Source organism: Fundulus heteroclitus, chromosome 12 (assembly GCF_011125445.2).
Source record: "Fundulus heteroclitus isolate FHET01 chromosome 12, MU-UCD_Fhet_4.1, whole genome shotgun sequence".
NCBI classification, from domain to species: Eukaryota; Metazoa; Chordata; class Actinopteri; order Cyprinodontiformes; family Fundulidae; genus Fundulus; species Fundulus heteroclitus.
The window spans coordinates 34,710,875-34,727,490 of NC_046372.1; the positions used below are offsets into that span (position 1 = coordinate 34,710,875).

General features: G+C 37.7%; 1 protein-coding gene and 1 long non-coding RNA gene across 2 annotated transcripts; one reads left to right on the forward strand and one right to left on the reverse strand.

Moving 5' to 3' along the window:
- Nucleotides 1-3,161: 3,161 nt before the first annotated feature.
- LOC110366506 lies at nt 3,162-6,606 on the reverse strand. The gene is made up of 4 exons (XR_002426742.2): nt 6,462-6,606; nt 5,836-6,015; nt 3,638-3,823; nt 3,162-3,502 (listed from the first exon to the last, which is right to left on the reverse strand). It is a non-coding gene; the product is annotated as an uncharacterized LOC110366506 (long non-coding RNA).
- Nucleotides 6,607-9,026: 2,420 nt separating this feature from the next.
- anxa1a (annexin A1a) lies at nt 9,027-15,846 on the forward strand. Its single transcript, XM_012881304.3, has 12 exons — nt 9,027-9,133; nt 9,575-9,654; nt 10,427-10,517; nt 11,061-11,155; nt 11,242-11,355; nt 12,210-12,300; nt 12,440-12,519; nt 14,508-14,652; nt 14,739-14,834; nt 14,933-14,991; nt 15,105-15,227; nt 15,349-15,846. Exons 1-12 carry the CDS (start codon nt 9,058-9,060, stop codon nt 15,406-15,408), a joined length of 1,110 nt encoding a protein of 369 aa, XP_012736758.3. The 5' UTR covers nt 9,027-9,057; the 3' UTR covers nt 15,409-15,846.
- Nucleotides 15,847-16,616: the final 770 nt, after the last annotated feature.

Consider the following 16,616-nt stretch of genomic DNA (forward strand, 5'->3'; position numbering starts at 1 on the left):
GAAAAACAAACTCCAATCTAAAGCAGAAGAAAACTAAATTCTCCAACACATAGCAAAACTCTTGTGAGATATAAACACTGTTTCCTTTAGGAAGGATTCATTTACGTATGTTATGCCACTCTTCAATAATGAAAGTGTTAATTAATCCTACTGGTAATTTGGTTGTGTTTAACTGAACCTGTTTGATGATAATAACATGTTTATGTCCTTTGCAGAACCTTAAAATGCTTGTGAAAATTTCACTGCTTATCTCTCAACCTGTCAGTTTGTTATTAAGCGACTGCAGGACAGTATGACCCTTTTGGAGCATAAAGAAAGAACCCATTATTTCACACACAGGCTTTCTGCAACATTCACCAGAAATGCGTTAACTAAAATATTGGAAATGTCCTCAAGCATTTGGAGGCTGATCTGATCTCCCTAATAATTTATAATGAAGAGGTCTGGAGAACTGCACAGATTTAAATATATTGCTGTTTCTCAGCAATATATTTAAAGAAAAACGGTTACTACATAGACAACATGGGGTTTGCAACATTTCAAATAAAATAGAGGCTAGCAGATCAGACATTGGCCTTAAATATGAAACAGGGGAAATATGTTTACTAGTATAGGACTTGCCTGTGTTTTCAGTGCTTTGCAAAAACTTTTACCCACAGTTCCTTTTTCACATTTTGTGATATTATAACAACAAACGTCAGAATATTTTGTTGGCATTTAATGTGGCAGACCAACATAAAGTGTCTGGAAAAAAATATATGATTTAAAAAATTTTTGAAAATAGAAAAATTAAGTGCATTTATTCTGATCCCCCTAAATAAAATCAAGTCCAACAAGCCTCCGTTAGTAGTCATCCAATTCATAAATAGAGTCCATTCATGTGTAATCATATCACAGTATTGGGTTGAATCGATTTATTCACAATGTATTAAGATTTAATATTTGGAAAATCTGAATTATTTTGCCAATGCGCTCACTGGGCTTCCACGAAGAGAGCAGCATGCAATGCTGAACAGATGTTTGGGAAAATATATAGTCAAAAGGAAACAGTTTTTTTATTCTTTCTCTGTTTTTGTGGCTGACAGGAAAGGGGGTTTGAGAGAGGGGGGAAGACATGCGGCAAAGGACATCAGGTCAGAATCAAACCCAGGTCTGCCACGTCGAGGACTAAGGCCTCCACACACGGGTTGTGCTCACTACCTCTGCACCATTGGAGCACACCCAAATACTATTTTTTTAAACCATAATATGAGGTTCTTTAATTATTTTTTTTAAGTTAGTTGGAAGTTACACAAGTGAAGTAAAGTATGTTCTTAGCTCATTGGTTAATACCACTAGCAGCAAACATTTTGTTAAATTTTCATTGTTTATAATGGCAGGGCCGACATCTTGTTCACAAGCATGTTTCACAACTTGTGGTTAGTTGCACTTTGAATTCAGGTCAACTCCCAGACTCATTTATTTTTGTGAAATGAAAAGGAGAAACAAAAAATTGCATGGTAAAATCTGAGATTTTATTTTTAAGCCATATTGCCCAGCCCTGGTATTGTGTGTATTAAGGCCTCAGAAGTTTGTTTAGAGAACATAGTGAACAAACAGCATCATGAAGAGTCAGGAACACATCAGACATGTCAGGGAGAAAGTTGGGTCGAGAAGATTTAAAGTAGGGTTAGGTTATAAAACAGCATTCCAGGTTTTCAGCATCTCATAGAGCCTTGTTTAACCCATGGAATAAAAAACAAAATTAAGGAGGAAACGGAAGAATGTTCAGAGAAGACGGGAGTGTGTTTCTCTGCAAATCTTATCTTTATGGAAGAGTACCAAGAAAAAGGCCATCATTGAAAGAAAGCCATGAGAAGTTCTGTTTGCGGTTTGGCACAAACAGTGCACTGGATGAAGCAAACATGTGGAAGAAGGTGCTTTGGTAAGGTGAGACCCAAATCAGCTACAGAACACTATCACCCTCAACATAACACATAATCCCCATGGTGAAACACAATAGTGGCAGAATCAAGCCGTGGTTCACCTTCCAGCAGGGCAACAACCTTTAAACTACAGCCAGACATATAACATAATGGTTAAGCATTAGAATGGCCAAAGTCAAAATTCAGACCTACATCCCATGGAGAACCTACGGAAACCCTTGAAGTATGATGTCATAAAACTATTATCTGACTGAGCTTCAATATGTTGCCGGGAAAAACGTGCTCAGAAACATGAATTTTAAATCATGCGTCATTTTTCTTTTTCTTTATGTTTAAGTGATACTTTATGATGGTTTTCACATAAATTCTGGTAAATTACACTCAATGCTGTGGTTGTAACTTGAGAAGATTAAAAGATTTAAGTGAGTAAGAACACTAGCAGAGTATGTTAATACTTGCAACGTTTTATTTATCAGTATCTATGTGATTACTGCTTGTCATACCTGGAGCATGTTATTCTACTTAATACGTTTCATGCTTTTCTGTGTTTATTATTCAAATAATATTATTATTTGAATAATAAACTACGCTTGACTGCATGGTTTAATAACTAGGGTCGAATTGGAATCTGTGATTATTATTTAAATAATAAACTAAACTTGACTGCATGGTTTAATAACTAGGGTCAAATTGGAATCTGTGTAATTGATCATCTGTATACTTGATTGAATTGAATTGATTGTATATTTCTGTATATTAATTAGATGTTTTTTTTTGTTTGTAATTTGCCTTGTGACATCCGTTGTAAATCTGCTCTTTACAAACAAAGTGAACTGAACTGATCGGATGTTGCATGACCAGTTTGTGTTACAATCTGTATCTGAGAAAATAAATAAAATGAGCCTATTAACATTTAAATTGAGTGAGGACAGGCAACCTCCCCACCTTGCTGTATGACTCTCAGTCACATGATCAACATCAAATTAAAACATACAAGAGCATCATTATGACCCATTACAGATGGAAATCAAACTATTTTGGGTTTATTCTCTTGTGCATTTGCAGTCAGTCCTTGATTACCTTTTAATTCATACAGTCGAAAAGAAAAGTCCTAAAAGATAAAGTGATTGATCCCTTCAGCGGCCACTGCAAAGTGAATCTCTAATGATTAAATTATGAGGCATATTACGACTGTTTTATTAATCCAGCCTGAGCACAAGAATGAACACATACATATGAAGAACAGCATCACATTTTATTTAAATACGTTCCACTGTTTCATCATGACATCGGGCTGAATGTGTGCAGTTAAATGGTGATTTACATTAGTCACAATGGCACACACCAAACAAAATGAAAGAACAGTGCTGATTTCCAAATTAACAAAGAGGTCAGTCCCTGTTTATGTTTTAAAACCTTTTTGCGTCAGCTTGTATCTGGAACACTAAGGGGTCCCATCGAACGGCGTGTTTTGACTCTTTCATCACTCTCTAACTATCACATTCCCATCCCCTCTTTGTTTTCTTGTACAGGAATCTAGGCGTGTCGTCATGCTGTTACTCTCTTCTCAGAAACACCTTTCAGTGAGAGAACAGAAATCATGTCAGGAATCTGAGAGAAAGTTGCAATCAGCTGCCTTAGCTTCAGAGCAGACAGAAGGTAAACCCAAAGACTCAAACCAGAGTGAATCAGAGTGAGACCTCAAATCTGACCTGGTAGGCTGTTTCCGTACTGCTGAAAATGTGAGTTGTGAAATTCTGGACTTGGCCTCTCTCCCTTAGACTCAGGTACGCTGCCTGGTAGGTTTTCCAACTCCTGTTCCGTTACTGGGACATGCGGGCCTGCCTGGGAGGACGCCGCGGGTTCTTCTGTTGACCCGATAGTTGTCTCCCACGCAACTGAGACAGAAAATAACACTCAGATGATCTAGGCAGATACTGCACAGAGGTCATGTGAGCACAACACTTACAGAGCAGCTCTATGCAGTCTTCTTCTAAAACATTCCACCCTATTCCTCTTGATTTAAATGTTAAAACACTGTGCTTCACCGGTATGCCGGTGAGCTTTTATTGTTTTCTGCTCATTCCACACATACTTTGTTGGCTTCAAGTCCAGACAACGAATGTCTGACTCTTGCACATTCAAGCGACCTTTCTATTCACACTCCACTTCACCATGTAAACCTTCACTAAAATCTTACCCCAGGACTTTTGAAAGAAAAATAAAGTTTTGGTGCTCTGAATTTCTCTGTATTTTTCTGCATCACATGTAACTTTAAAGCACATAAAATGAGGAAGCTGTGCCACAAAAGGACACTTCCATCACCACGATGCTTGTTAACCCCTGGAAACTGTGAAAATTCTATGTTATTATTTTAATTGCTTATTTCAATCTTTTTCTAATAGAAAAAGAAGATGAAAAAACATTCCAGTTATTGACGCGACACTTATTTAACCCCTTGATGATTATTTTTAGCATATCTCTCTTTAAAATGTGTTTACAATTTTCAGTTTTATAAAAAAAATCTTCTTCAAGTTTGAGAAGTTGAGCAGAGTATTGATGGGGATTCTATGTGATCGACCAAAACAAAGTAGCTGATAAAGTAGTTTGGAGTGTAAGAAAAAGGAGTGTTTTAAAACAGTTTTACAGCTAAAAGGTGCAGGCGTTTGTAGACAGCCTCTCTGAGTGGATACTTTGTGCAACTGTCTTTGGTTCCAGTTACCCCCGTAAGTCTTTTGGGGAATGTCTCTAGTTTATTTGCCAAATAGGGAATATCTGTGAACATAAATTTTCTGGTCTTGAAACAGATCCTTGATTTGACCAATCTGAAAATTAACTGGGTCCCTTCATGGTTTCATGTGAACTATTCCGTTATAGCTGTGGTTATTATGTTTAAAGCCATTGTTCTGCTGAAAGGCGAACCTCAAGAATCAATAATCAAGAAGCTTTATTGTCATTATGTGTTATCATAATGACATTCTGATGATCATACATGTACAGTGATATCTTAAATATTCTGGATTGATGCTGAATGAGTTTTTTTTCTGCTGCACTGACATCATTTGTAATATTAAAACAAGTTCATTTTGTTAAAGAGATATTTGATGGTGCCACCAGTGGTAAGGATAATGTTAACCTGTCATTAACCAGTGCTTACTTGGTAATAACACAACTCAATGTGTAATACAAGCAAGTATTATAAAAATAAGTAATAATAAATGATAATTAGTAATTATTAATTTCCGTTTTTCCATCTATCACAAAATTCAATTCTTTCTTGCAGGCTCTGTGAAGATTTATTCCACTCCATGGCTTTTTTTTCACTCTGACCTTAGTTGCTCCATCAGCTGTGGGGATGTGGAATGTGCTCTTTTTATTGCATCCAGATAATTTGATTGAACAAAAGAGGTCTCAAGTCAAGTTGCAGAAGTATTTTAAAATCCATTAATTGCAGGAGGAAGCACCGAATCTAAGATATAGCAAAAAATAAATAAAAAAAATCTGAACACAGTTATCAAGATATCTTTTGATAAAACCTCCAGAAGGCTGTGAAACTTTCTATCAGCACCGCAAGAAGAGACATCTGCACCAGCATCAGCTACATCTGGAGCTAATTCTGAGGCCAAGTGTGCATACATTTCCCTCCTTTTCTATTTGCAGGTGCTTGACTTTTTGTCCGACTCTCAAGGCTCTCCAACCACAGTTTGCTGGAACCACTGTGCTACGTTCTCTCTGAAGAGCTTAAAGTTTCACAGATGAGGCAGCCAAGCATGCTAAACATACAATAATATCCACCAACGACCCAGTTTGCTCACAATCTCATCTCTGTAAAAAGCCAGAATATTAAAATATTCCCATTTCACCTTGCAGATGAATGTCAGCAAGTTGTATTATTATGGGATGGACTTACTTTGCTTCCCAGCCGGGGCCACAGAGTGATGCCTCCCTACTTTCTTTCCCAGGAAGGTCAGGGAGTAAGATCCTCTGGCAGTTCCAGATGTGTTCATATACATTATGTGTGTCGGTCCTCACCGCTGTTCTTATGTTCAAACAATTTACTATAGCACTGGGAGCTGGATAAGCCCAAAATCTGCAGGGAGAAGTACGTTAAAATCCTTTTTGAGCTGAGATAGATGAAGAAAAAGGTTACCAAATATGCAATCAAGTAGGTCCTGCTCACATTATGAAACCTCATTCAATCCTCTAAATATTAGCAGATGTGTCAAAGCTGACACAGCCAATTCACTCAGAGAGTGTAATCTGCCTCCCAGCATATTACAGCTACTATATGATGAAAACTGAAAATCCCAAATACTTCTTCTTATATACCATCAACATTTTTTTTCTAAAATGCATTGTTGAAATCACTCAGCAGGAACAGGTTCAGTTCAATGTCTACTTGCATCGTATCTGACACACGATCCCCACAAGCAGTTAACTTACAGGATATACCATTGGCATTGATGGATCAGTGACATTTCTTCTATTCAAAGTCATTGCTGGAAAATTAGAATAAAAAGAGATTAAAGAAAGTACCTGGTTCTGGGTGCAGAACTCCCCCGTCGGTGAAACTCAGGGAAGTTTGAGTGCTGCTAAGCTACGGCAGGACAAGGGCAAGTAGATGCCGAGCTCTCAGGGGAACCAAACTCTCAACAGTCTTTAAATATTAAACCTACAGAGATGGAGTTTCACCAGCTCCCACATGTGGGTAAAACAATGCCCTGAAAAGTCCTCAGGTTTCCTCTGTGTAAGTTTCAGATTGTTACTGGAAGCTTTCTTGTCACTCAAAGATGTTTATTGTTTTGTGGCCTTTCTTACTCTACATGGTGTTTTCTTTTTTCAGTGTGTTTACCTGGAATTGGCACACTTCCCTTTCCTCAGTCAGTAGGGTCAATTCCTGGGACTGGAACGAACTGGAAAATTATATTTCTTGCAATAAAGTAGAGGGGGAATATGTTCTCTACAGCACTAAACACACATTCCTCCAAAAGATGTAGTTAGGGAATATCTGCTGTGTCTCCTAAAGATAACCAGTTGCACTGTCCCTACAGCATCTGCTGCTTCTGCCACAGAAGAACATTGCTCTCTGCTTCCCTGTTGTTTTTTGGCTGGGCAATCCTGGGAGGATTTCCTTTCGTTTGCTGACGAGGACTCATTTGTAACATTTGGACCACAGCTGGAGCATCTGTTTAACACACCTTACTTAACAACAAATCCCACCCTGATGCTACTTTAATGAAAATGCAGGTTTGCCAGTTCTTCACTTTGTTTTGGCATCCAGCCCTGCTCTGGCCATATCTCCCGCAGAAGCTCCGAAGCGTTGCTTTTTTAAATACCGCAATTCCAACAACTGGATCACAGTCTTGTTTCAAAACGCACAAGTACAAATAACAGCAGGGAGAAGTTTTTCACTTGCAAAATGTGATCAATCCTGGATGTATCATCTAAAAGGACTCAACTGTGTTGAAATTGAGTCTTCAAGCATATGCATCATTGTTGTAGCTGTTATTCATCTCTCTGTCAAAGCCCTCTGTTGAGGCATGTATAAGGCCTTGTCTGTGCTGAATGAGCATTTACCACACCTTGAAAGAAACTTATTACCTCACCACACCATGACCACACTCCTTTGAGGAAACCCAGAGGCCTATTTTCATCTCTTCCTGTCTGTTTTGTAGAAGACGTTTCAATAAAAACCACCTAGCAATGGGAGTTTATCTATCTATCTATCTATCTATCTATCTATCTATCTATCTATCTATCTATCTATCTATCTATCTATCTATCTATCTATCTATCTATCTATCTATCTATCTATCTATCTATCTATCTATCTATCTATCTATCTATCTATCTATCTATCTATATATATATATATATATGCATATATATATATATATATATATATATAATGATTTATCGAGGGGAAAAAACTGTCCCAATGTAAAAAAGCAATTGCCCTCCCCGTTAAATCGTGAATTAACTGTGATTAACAGAATTGTTCCATTATGATAGCCACACCGAGACCAGATAAATGTCAGATTTATAGAATCAATAAATATCTTATCTGGAACCTTCTTGACCACAGGAAGTAGGCCCACAATCTAAAGTGAAACAACACATCACGCCTTCATCCGAAGAAATTCCAGAGGTGATGAGGAGGTCACTGACGTCAATTAGTCTGGAAAAACGGGTGATTCGTTTATTGAGTACCACTGTTCAATGATTTCGACATCCCAAAGTCTTAGAAATGCTTGTGTAACTCTTCCCTGGCTGATTTCATATGGATTTACAGCTGCTAGTGAACTACTTTAGATTGGGCATGATTCGTTGCTTTTTGAGATTGTTTAGCCTTTCTCATGACGTCTAGTAGGTTCTGTTGAAGTGAGTTCTTGATTCTAAAGGTTTTTACATAGGACAAGATCAGTTTGGATCACTGTTTTTACAGTGTAAATCAAACCATTCATTACTATAAAATATTTCTGTATATACACTGGCTGTTCTTGTGGGAATTTTAAAATTAATTTGATAATCTGAAACACTTAAATCAGACAAAAAGGCAAAAAAAAAAGAAACTTGTTAGGGACAGATACTTTTTCACAACACTGTATGTTGCATGTTTGCATATTTACATATTTAGGATATAAGATATTATGAACATTTAAATGCTTACCCGTTAAGTCAGCAAAATCATCTCTTGATAACAACAAAAGTGCCACATCATGTTAGCCTGTTATATATAGATATATCTGTACACTAAAACACTCCATTAAACTGAATATAGCATCACTTAATAAGAAATTATAACAAAAACTCCTCAAGTAGGATGAGCATATCTCATAAAGTCAGTCATAACCATAAAGTAAACAGAAGTTCCAGATGTTGCATATATCCATGTGATTTTCCAGAGGATAACATTTTTATGAAGGATCAGGACCTGGCACTTGCATCGCACATGTGTCTCAGTAAGCCTCATGGCTGTCTAAAATCTGCAGGAAAAAGCGTGCACAGATTTCTGCACAGAGCATGCTGTCGTGTGTAATGGACGGAGCTCCAGAGGTTCGGTCCAATAGCAGCGTTGGAGGGTAGGCCTAGTATGGGCTGGACTCCTTACTAGGTGTGGTTTAGCTCAAGCATGAATACGCTCCTTCTGCTCATGCAACGCCCCTGCAACCACAGCGAGACAGACTTCTCCCCTCTGAGGCCTCTCGGTAAGTAGTTAAATCCGCCGTGGAAAACTCCATTCAGTCCTGCACGTAGCTTCTGACTTTAGTTATTTTGTGTGTAAACGGAAGTCTGTAAGATGGGTCTGTCTTAAAGGTACTGATGCACTGGATGAGGGTGTGGCTGATAAGATGGCAGAGATGTTGCAAGTTTCACTCATTCAAGACTAATAAACTGTTGTTATAGCATTATTACGCTGCTACTACCCATTCAGGAGCAATAGGAAAACAGATGAAACAGATGACGAAGTCCATAAAACTCTGTTTCCATATCAGGCTGGGTGTGGGTGTGGCTCAGCAGTCTGCACATTGTTATAATTACCGAGTAAAACCTCTTGTAAATAATTCTGATGGTAGACAAGTTTTCCTCCATCTTCATGTTGGATATGTTGAAATAATCAAAGTTCATTATGTCCTGTCCTCTTACAGACGGAACCAATACGCCCAACATGTCTTTCATCCAAGCCTTCTTGCAGCAGACGGTCTATCTGGGCATGCCCGATGAGTCAGTGAGTAACTCTGTTGGACTGTTTTAGTTGCTAAGGCCAACCACTCTGTTTTTTCCTCTTTTTTTTTTTCGTCCCCCGCGGTATGCTCTGGTGGAAAAAATGATCAGGCAGAGGAAGACGTAGAGAAAAAAAAGGCAACAAGGTGGCAAAGGAACTACACTAACACATTTAAAAGAGGAAGGAAAAGATAGGGGGCCTAAAATCAAGATAAAATGAGAGCTGAGGAGAGAGAGAGAAAACTGAAAAGGAATCTGGACTTTAAAGATTGTGTGAAATGAGACCAATGGCTGAACTTTTGGCAGTGTGACTCAGTGAAGCAGGAATTTGAGCCCCTCCCTTTATAAACTTTCCAAACACAAACTGTTACTTCTCCTTTCTCCCAGTGCTTAAAGTTGAATTAGAGAGAAAGTTGCCTGACTTGGTGGTTCGGGATTTCTGACCTGCCTTCTTCAGCGTGGCTCAGTGTGCCACCGTGGCTTTTAAAGATATTAAAATGGAAAAACCAAACTTAAGATTTCTTTTTATCTTTTTATGCATGTTCTTCAAGAGTGTTTTTATTGTCACCACGTGTTACCGTGGCAAAATTTATCTTTGGCTGCTCCATTTCACATTACACACATTACACATAGCCTGCAGATATAACAGACAACTGTGTTTCTTTTGGCATTTGAGCCCAACAGGGATATCAAAAAGTGCCACATTCCTTGTGCACTCCTCTAAGAGAGACCAATCACATAAGACCCCCTCCCCAATCACCTGTGTTTACTTTTAGCTCCTCAAGAACGAGGGAACAGTCACCGCTGCATCCAACTTCAACCCCGGCGAAGATGCTCGAGTCTTGGAAAAAGCCATCAAGACTAAAGGTGAGTTTTAGAGACATGAATGGACTTTTTTGAGGCATGTGGAAACATGTTTTTGCCTCGTGTGGCGTCTCTGGTCTTGACAATCTGAGGGGAGTATTCACCGCGGATGTTTCTAACAGGTTTGGGTTTCTGCTGACTTGTAGTTATCAGAATTATTTCATTATTACTGCAGATCTAATCATTTCAAGTTTAATCTTGTGTTTCGTTTGCTATATTTGCTGTTTACTGGCCATTTTTTTTATAGATTTTTCTTGATGATAAGATTGATTAGTTTTATGTATATTTTAAAAACTTGAATTTACCACACATATTTATTTGGTGTTGAATAAATAACACACTTTCGATTTGTCTGAATCAAATTAAGATCACATTACTTCTTTTTGACATTTGTGATCAGAGTTTTTTGTCTTCTATAAGCAGACTTTACAGATTGACTGATTGTGGTTTCGTAGAACTAAGGAACATGTTGACACCATCTGCTGTCAGTTTTGTGTTATTACAACTTAATGAAACTGATCATTGTGTTAACCAATCACATCGCAGGCGTAGATGAGAACACCATCATCGAAGTTCTGGTCCGAAGGAGCAATGACCAGAGACAGCAAATCAGAGAGGCGTACCAACAGGCCACTGGGAAGGTAACAACCGCTGCTCTGATATTTGTCAGGAAGAAGATATGCTTCAAGTTATTTTGTGCTTTTATGCAACATGACTTTATTTATAGCCCCTGGAAACAGAACTGAAAAAAGCTCTGAAAGGAGATCTGGAGGAAGTGGTGCTGGCTCTGCTGAAAACACCATCCCAGTACGACGCCCAGCAGCTGAAACTGGCAATGAAGGTTAGATGCAGCTTTTCTACGTTCTATATCTGCGGCAGCCATATCAGACCAGAAATTGAACTCAGGGCTACTTGAAGACTGCCAACTTTCAAAGTCTGAATTCCTACTTCAGGGGCATTCTTGCTTTGTTCCTGACTGGGAACTCGAAACATTAAGTATTACATTTATTGGTGCATCTGGCATCCTCATGCAGGATCATGTAGATTACCCAAACATCACTGAGTTGGGTATTGTTATTTAAAATATTTCAGAGACGAAAACAGATGATTTGTGATCAAAGATTATTATTTATTTATTTATTTAATGACTCTCGAAGGTGTAAACTTCTAGGATTTGTAACAGCCCGAACGATAAAAAAAAACGTAACGTGAGAGAAATGCATTGAGAAGTAGCAGTTTTTGCTGCAGTGCTTTAAAAGGATTCATCTAAAATTTCCCAAATTGATGAATTAAATTTTTCAGATTTCAAACTGGGGCTTTCAGTCCAGCAGTTCTTGACGCATTTAGCTGTAAGCGGCATCTGCTGAGCCAGGATGTAACATTTAACATAACATCAGTTTAGCTGCCTGCAATTTCTTCTTTGGTTTTACCACGTGTAAATATAACAGTGTCAATGACATATGTTTATTTGTCTGAATAAGATTATATTTAGTATAGAGCCCTCAGGGACACTCAATGGTAAAACTCTTTTTACCACCCTAAGTTCTTTTTGTTCTATAAAGAAGCCTGCCTACTTCCACACATTCATCCATTGTTTTCTTAATGGGAGTTGGGAGCAGGGTTGTTGAATTTGGGTTTGTTTTGCCAGGTATTTTCCACTATGTTAATCTCTCTGCCCACACATTCATGTCTCAGGGTCTTGGAACAGATGAAGATACTCTGATTGAGATCCTTGCCTCCAGAAACAACAGGCAAGTCATGGACATAAAGAAGGTCTACAAGGAAGGTATGTGGCAAAAAAAGTTTACACGTAGTTCCTGAAGTTAGTACTTAGTAATATTTACAGAATGGTGAAAAAAGGTCAATCTGGTCTTTCGAGCTCATTGTTGTTCTATAATGTGGCTTTCATTGATTTTATTTCCTAGAATACAAGAAGGATCTGGAGGAGGATATCAGGTCGGACACCAGTGGAGACTTCAGGGCTGCCCTCCTTGCTCTTTGCAAGGTGTGTGTTTCTTCTGATCCTTTGCCACTTTAAGAGGCCACATTTACTGCAATTATTTGTTCAGTCAGAGCTTCGGGACATTAACATTTGAGACAACACAATACACCCACTGCAAACTAACGGAGGTTTAATAGTGAAAGTCACTCCCTTGACACATGTGCACATTCCCAAACTATAGGTCATCTTTTATGAACAAATGCACCGTTCAAAATCAACATGATGGTAATCTATTATATCAAAATTGAAAATGAAAGAGTTTTTATTTTATTTTACCTTTAACACAACATAATATAAAATACCTAACACAAACAAGTAATATGACAATATTTATTTTGTTGTACTGTATATGACTTTCAGCACAGTCAAGGTCACTGCACCAATAAGCACAGACATAAATCATAGAACTAAAAGTCAGAATATTAAAAACAAAATGAAAATATCCATCATAACATGATGGTTGAAAGAAATTAAAGACTTCAAAGAAAGTTAACATAGTAGCAAGTAACAAAAAAACAATACAGACATGGACATGTAAATCAAGACTATAACACCTAAAATATTAAAAAACAAATTATAATAGAGGAAGTAGTGCTTAAATTGTCCATCAAAATCACAGAAAAAGAAAAAAAAAAACCAAGGTATTTTGCGCTGATTTTAGCCAACTCCCTATATTTCACAGAATTTATGCTTGATTTTGATCTCTTTTGAGAAATCATGTCCAATTTCTATTTTTGAAAGGATAGAGATATTAGAGACCTTGATTTTATTTTTGATCATCCCAATAATTACAGAAATGTCCACTGTTTTGTACCATGAAAAGCACCCAGAAATAAAAAGTTTGACCCTAGGTTATTTTCTTTCTCCCTAAGCTTTTGAATAAAAGTCACACTGTTTCACCCAAAATCCCAGCAAAGAAGAAAGAAAAATACCAAACAGTGTTGGTCATAGTGGCTTCTGCCACATATTAGTGAGCGAGAAAGATTCATCTTTAGCAATACAGACTTTGAGCAATATAGGCAACGAGTCCCTTTAAACTGGATCAGCTGATGTCAGCTGCTGGTATAATCAGATTAGACCAGTTTATATTTATGTGGATCAGCTGTAAGTAAGATTCTCCAGCACAATTTATCTAATAAGTCTATACCAGTTTCTCTTTGCAATGCTAAATACGTTTAACAGCAGAAGGTATTCGACAATAATCAAACAAATTATCTTCCATACAGAATCTAAAGGTCTTGGTAAAATAGCAACATTAAAATTTTATGTTTTTTTTTTGTTGTAAAAAAACGTCAAACTTGTAAATTGAGCATTTAAAGTGGACTTGAAATGAATTTGAGATGCTGGTGCAAACAATCAAATGATGCAAGCTGACTACTCATTTATAGACATCTTATATAGATGTAAACCTTTTCCAAAGCTTCTGACTCCCCCCCCCCCCAAAAAAAAAAAATGTTTTTAGGAGAAATCCTAAGTCTTTTGTGAACCTATTTTTTTCTTTATAAAACAAAAACTGCAACGCTTTTGGGGAGAACAGAACTGCATTAGTTTCCTTCTGTATCCACAAGGGGGCGTCAGTGGCAAAATAATTTGAGCTCTCTGGCCAAAAATCTAAAAATGGGATCCAAGTCTAATGCCTAAAAATAAGTAAACCTTGTCCTCCTTTTGTTACTGGCTGTTGTTGATGTCTCATAAAACTCTTAGGATTGTAATAATACCATGTATCAAACATTATTAATGAGTTCAGTTATTTAAAGAAAGCCAGTGTTGATGACAAAGATCATCAACACTAGGTAAAGAACAATTTTAAATCCAGTACATGTAACAGTTGATGCTTTCTATTTTTCCTTATTCTCTTTGAGTTTCAACATAAAATCTGCATGCGTAGGTCTGCTTCAATGATGTTGAATTTCTTGGTGATGATCAACTGAAATGGGTAAAATAATTTCTGCCTCTTTTAAATGGGATTGCTGTGCTGTTGCATGTGATAGGCCGGCAGGACTGAAGGAGTCAGCGAGCAGCTGATCGACAGCGATGCCAGGACTCTGTACGAGGCCGGGGAGGGGAGAAAGGGCAAAGACTGCTCCGCCTTCATCGAAATCCTGACCACCAGGAGTGCCCAACATCTCCGCAAAGGTTGGTATACTAACCTGTTGAGTAGGACATTTCATCCCTCTCAGAAGTGGTACCATTCTGCTACTTCTTTGTGTTTTTTTTTTTAGTGTTTGATAGGTACTCAAAATACAGCAAAGTGGATGTGGCCAAAGCTATCGACCTGGAGATGAAGGGAGATATAGAAAACTGTCTCACAGCGATAGGTAAAGTCGGACCTTTGTATTCTAATTGAATTAATTTAGCAAATGATTATAACAGCAACTGGGATTAATCTTGAACCCTTGTTTTAAAATTGCAATAGTGAAATGTGCTGGAAGCAGGCCGGCGTTCTTTGCAGAGAAGCTGTACCTGGCAATGAAGGTACAGTCTAAGTAGCAGCTTCTTGCCCTGTGCACTAGCAACGTCGTGTCTACTCTCTGCTCGCTAGCAACACGTTTTTTCCTGAATTTTTGCTCTCTGTTTTACTCCGTCAGGGTAAAGGTACCCGCAAACACATCCTGACTCGCATCATGGTGAGCCGCTCTGAGTTGGATATGAAGCGGATCAAGGATGAGTACAAGAAGAACTATGGCAAAACACTCTACCAGGACATTCTGGTGAGCAGTCGTCTACTGATTAAAATACAACAAAACTTCTGTGCTGGTGGACTTCACATATTGGGATGGATAAAATGAGCCATAGAGAACTTTTAGAGATTAACTGTTTTTCTCCCTGTAGGACGACACAAAAGGAGACTATGAGAAGATCCTGCTTGCTCTATGCGGAAGTGAAAACTAAAACCCTGTCTCTGGGACCAAAGTACAAAAAGCCAAGGATCGACCATGATGTTCAGCAGCTGTGGAAAATACCTTCTTTTCTTTTTTTTTTACCTGTATGGTGCCCTATGCACTCGTGGAGGTCTGAGAAGATGTCTCTGCGACTGTATTGACATTTAATCATAAGCGAAAGATTTAAACGAAGTTGTCATTGCTTCAGCAAACATATCCCCCTGTATTTTTGTTTTATGGCAGCATAGATAGCACATTGTGCTTCTGTACCCATGCTTTAGACCGACTTAGCTTTGCATTTCTTTCCAGAAGTCCAAAAAGCTTAGGTCCAGTATTCTAGATTGGTTGATGTATACAAATGAAATCGTGCCAATCATTTAGTTGTAGTAAAATACTTGAAGGAACAATAACATCTGCAAATAAATGCTTTTTTTATTGAAGAACATTCTGATGGCGTCCTGTTTCTATGCTAATGCATACATGTCATTATAACAAACTAATGAATTGTTAAAGAAATTCAAATTGGTAGTATCACAATCCGTTTTATTTACCAGGTATGTGTACGTGTGTGAGGAATTTGACTTGCTTACACCTTTAGTATACCTAAAGGTGTGAATTTTTTAAACCCAACAGTTTAAGGAAACACAGGTTATTTTTCACAATTAATAAGCAGTCAGTAATGAGATACTGCTAGAAGAAACTATTTTTTTATTTAAAGGGGACAGTGCATATTCATAAACATTTAAATGTAAATATGCCAGAATTAGCCTGAAGGCTACTTTACATCTGTAGTCCCTGGCAAGTCAATAAGAAAAAAGCTAGAAAACACCTAACAATCAGACACTAGACACAAGATATTAATCAATGAACAACAAATCAACTGAAGAAAAGACAGTGGAACATTAACAACACTGCACATGACAAGGATAATGTGACTGAAAAAAAATAAATTATGACAATCACTTCTGTGCTGGTGGGCTTCACATATTGGGAATATTGAGAACTTTTAGAGATTAACTGTTTTTATCCCTGTAGGATGACACAAAAGGAGACTGTGAGAAGATCCTGCTTACTCTATGCAGAAGTGAAAACTAAAATCCTGTCTCTGGGAACAAAGTACAAAAAGGAAAGATCGACCATGATGTTCTGCAGCTGTGAAAAATACCTTATTATTTTTTATAAATAATGAACACAAACTTATTTTAGTAATTTGGAGGC

Excerpts from the sequence above, each read along its gene's own strand:
- anxa1a (XM_012881304.3), top strand. The coding sequence starts at position 9,058 with ATGAATACGCTCCTTCTGCTCATGCAACGCCCCTGCAACCACAGCGAG. Across the intron at positions 9,134-9,574 it reads CTCCCCTCTGAGGCCTCTCG|ACGGAACCAATACGCCCAAC; the intron begins GTAAGTAGTTAA and ends GTCCTCTTACAG. Across the intron at positions 15,228-15,348 it reads CACTCTACCAGGACATTCTG|GACGACACAAAAGGAGACTA; the intron begins GTGAGCAGTCGT and ends TTCTCCCTGTAG.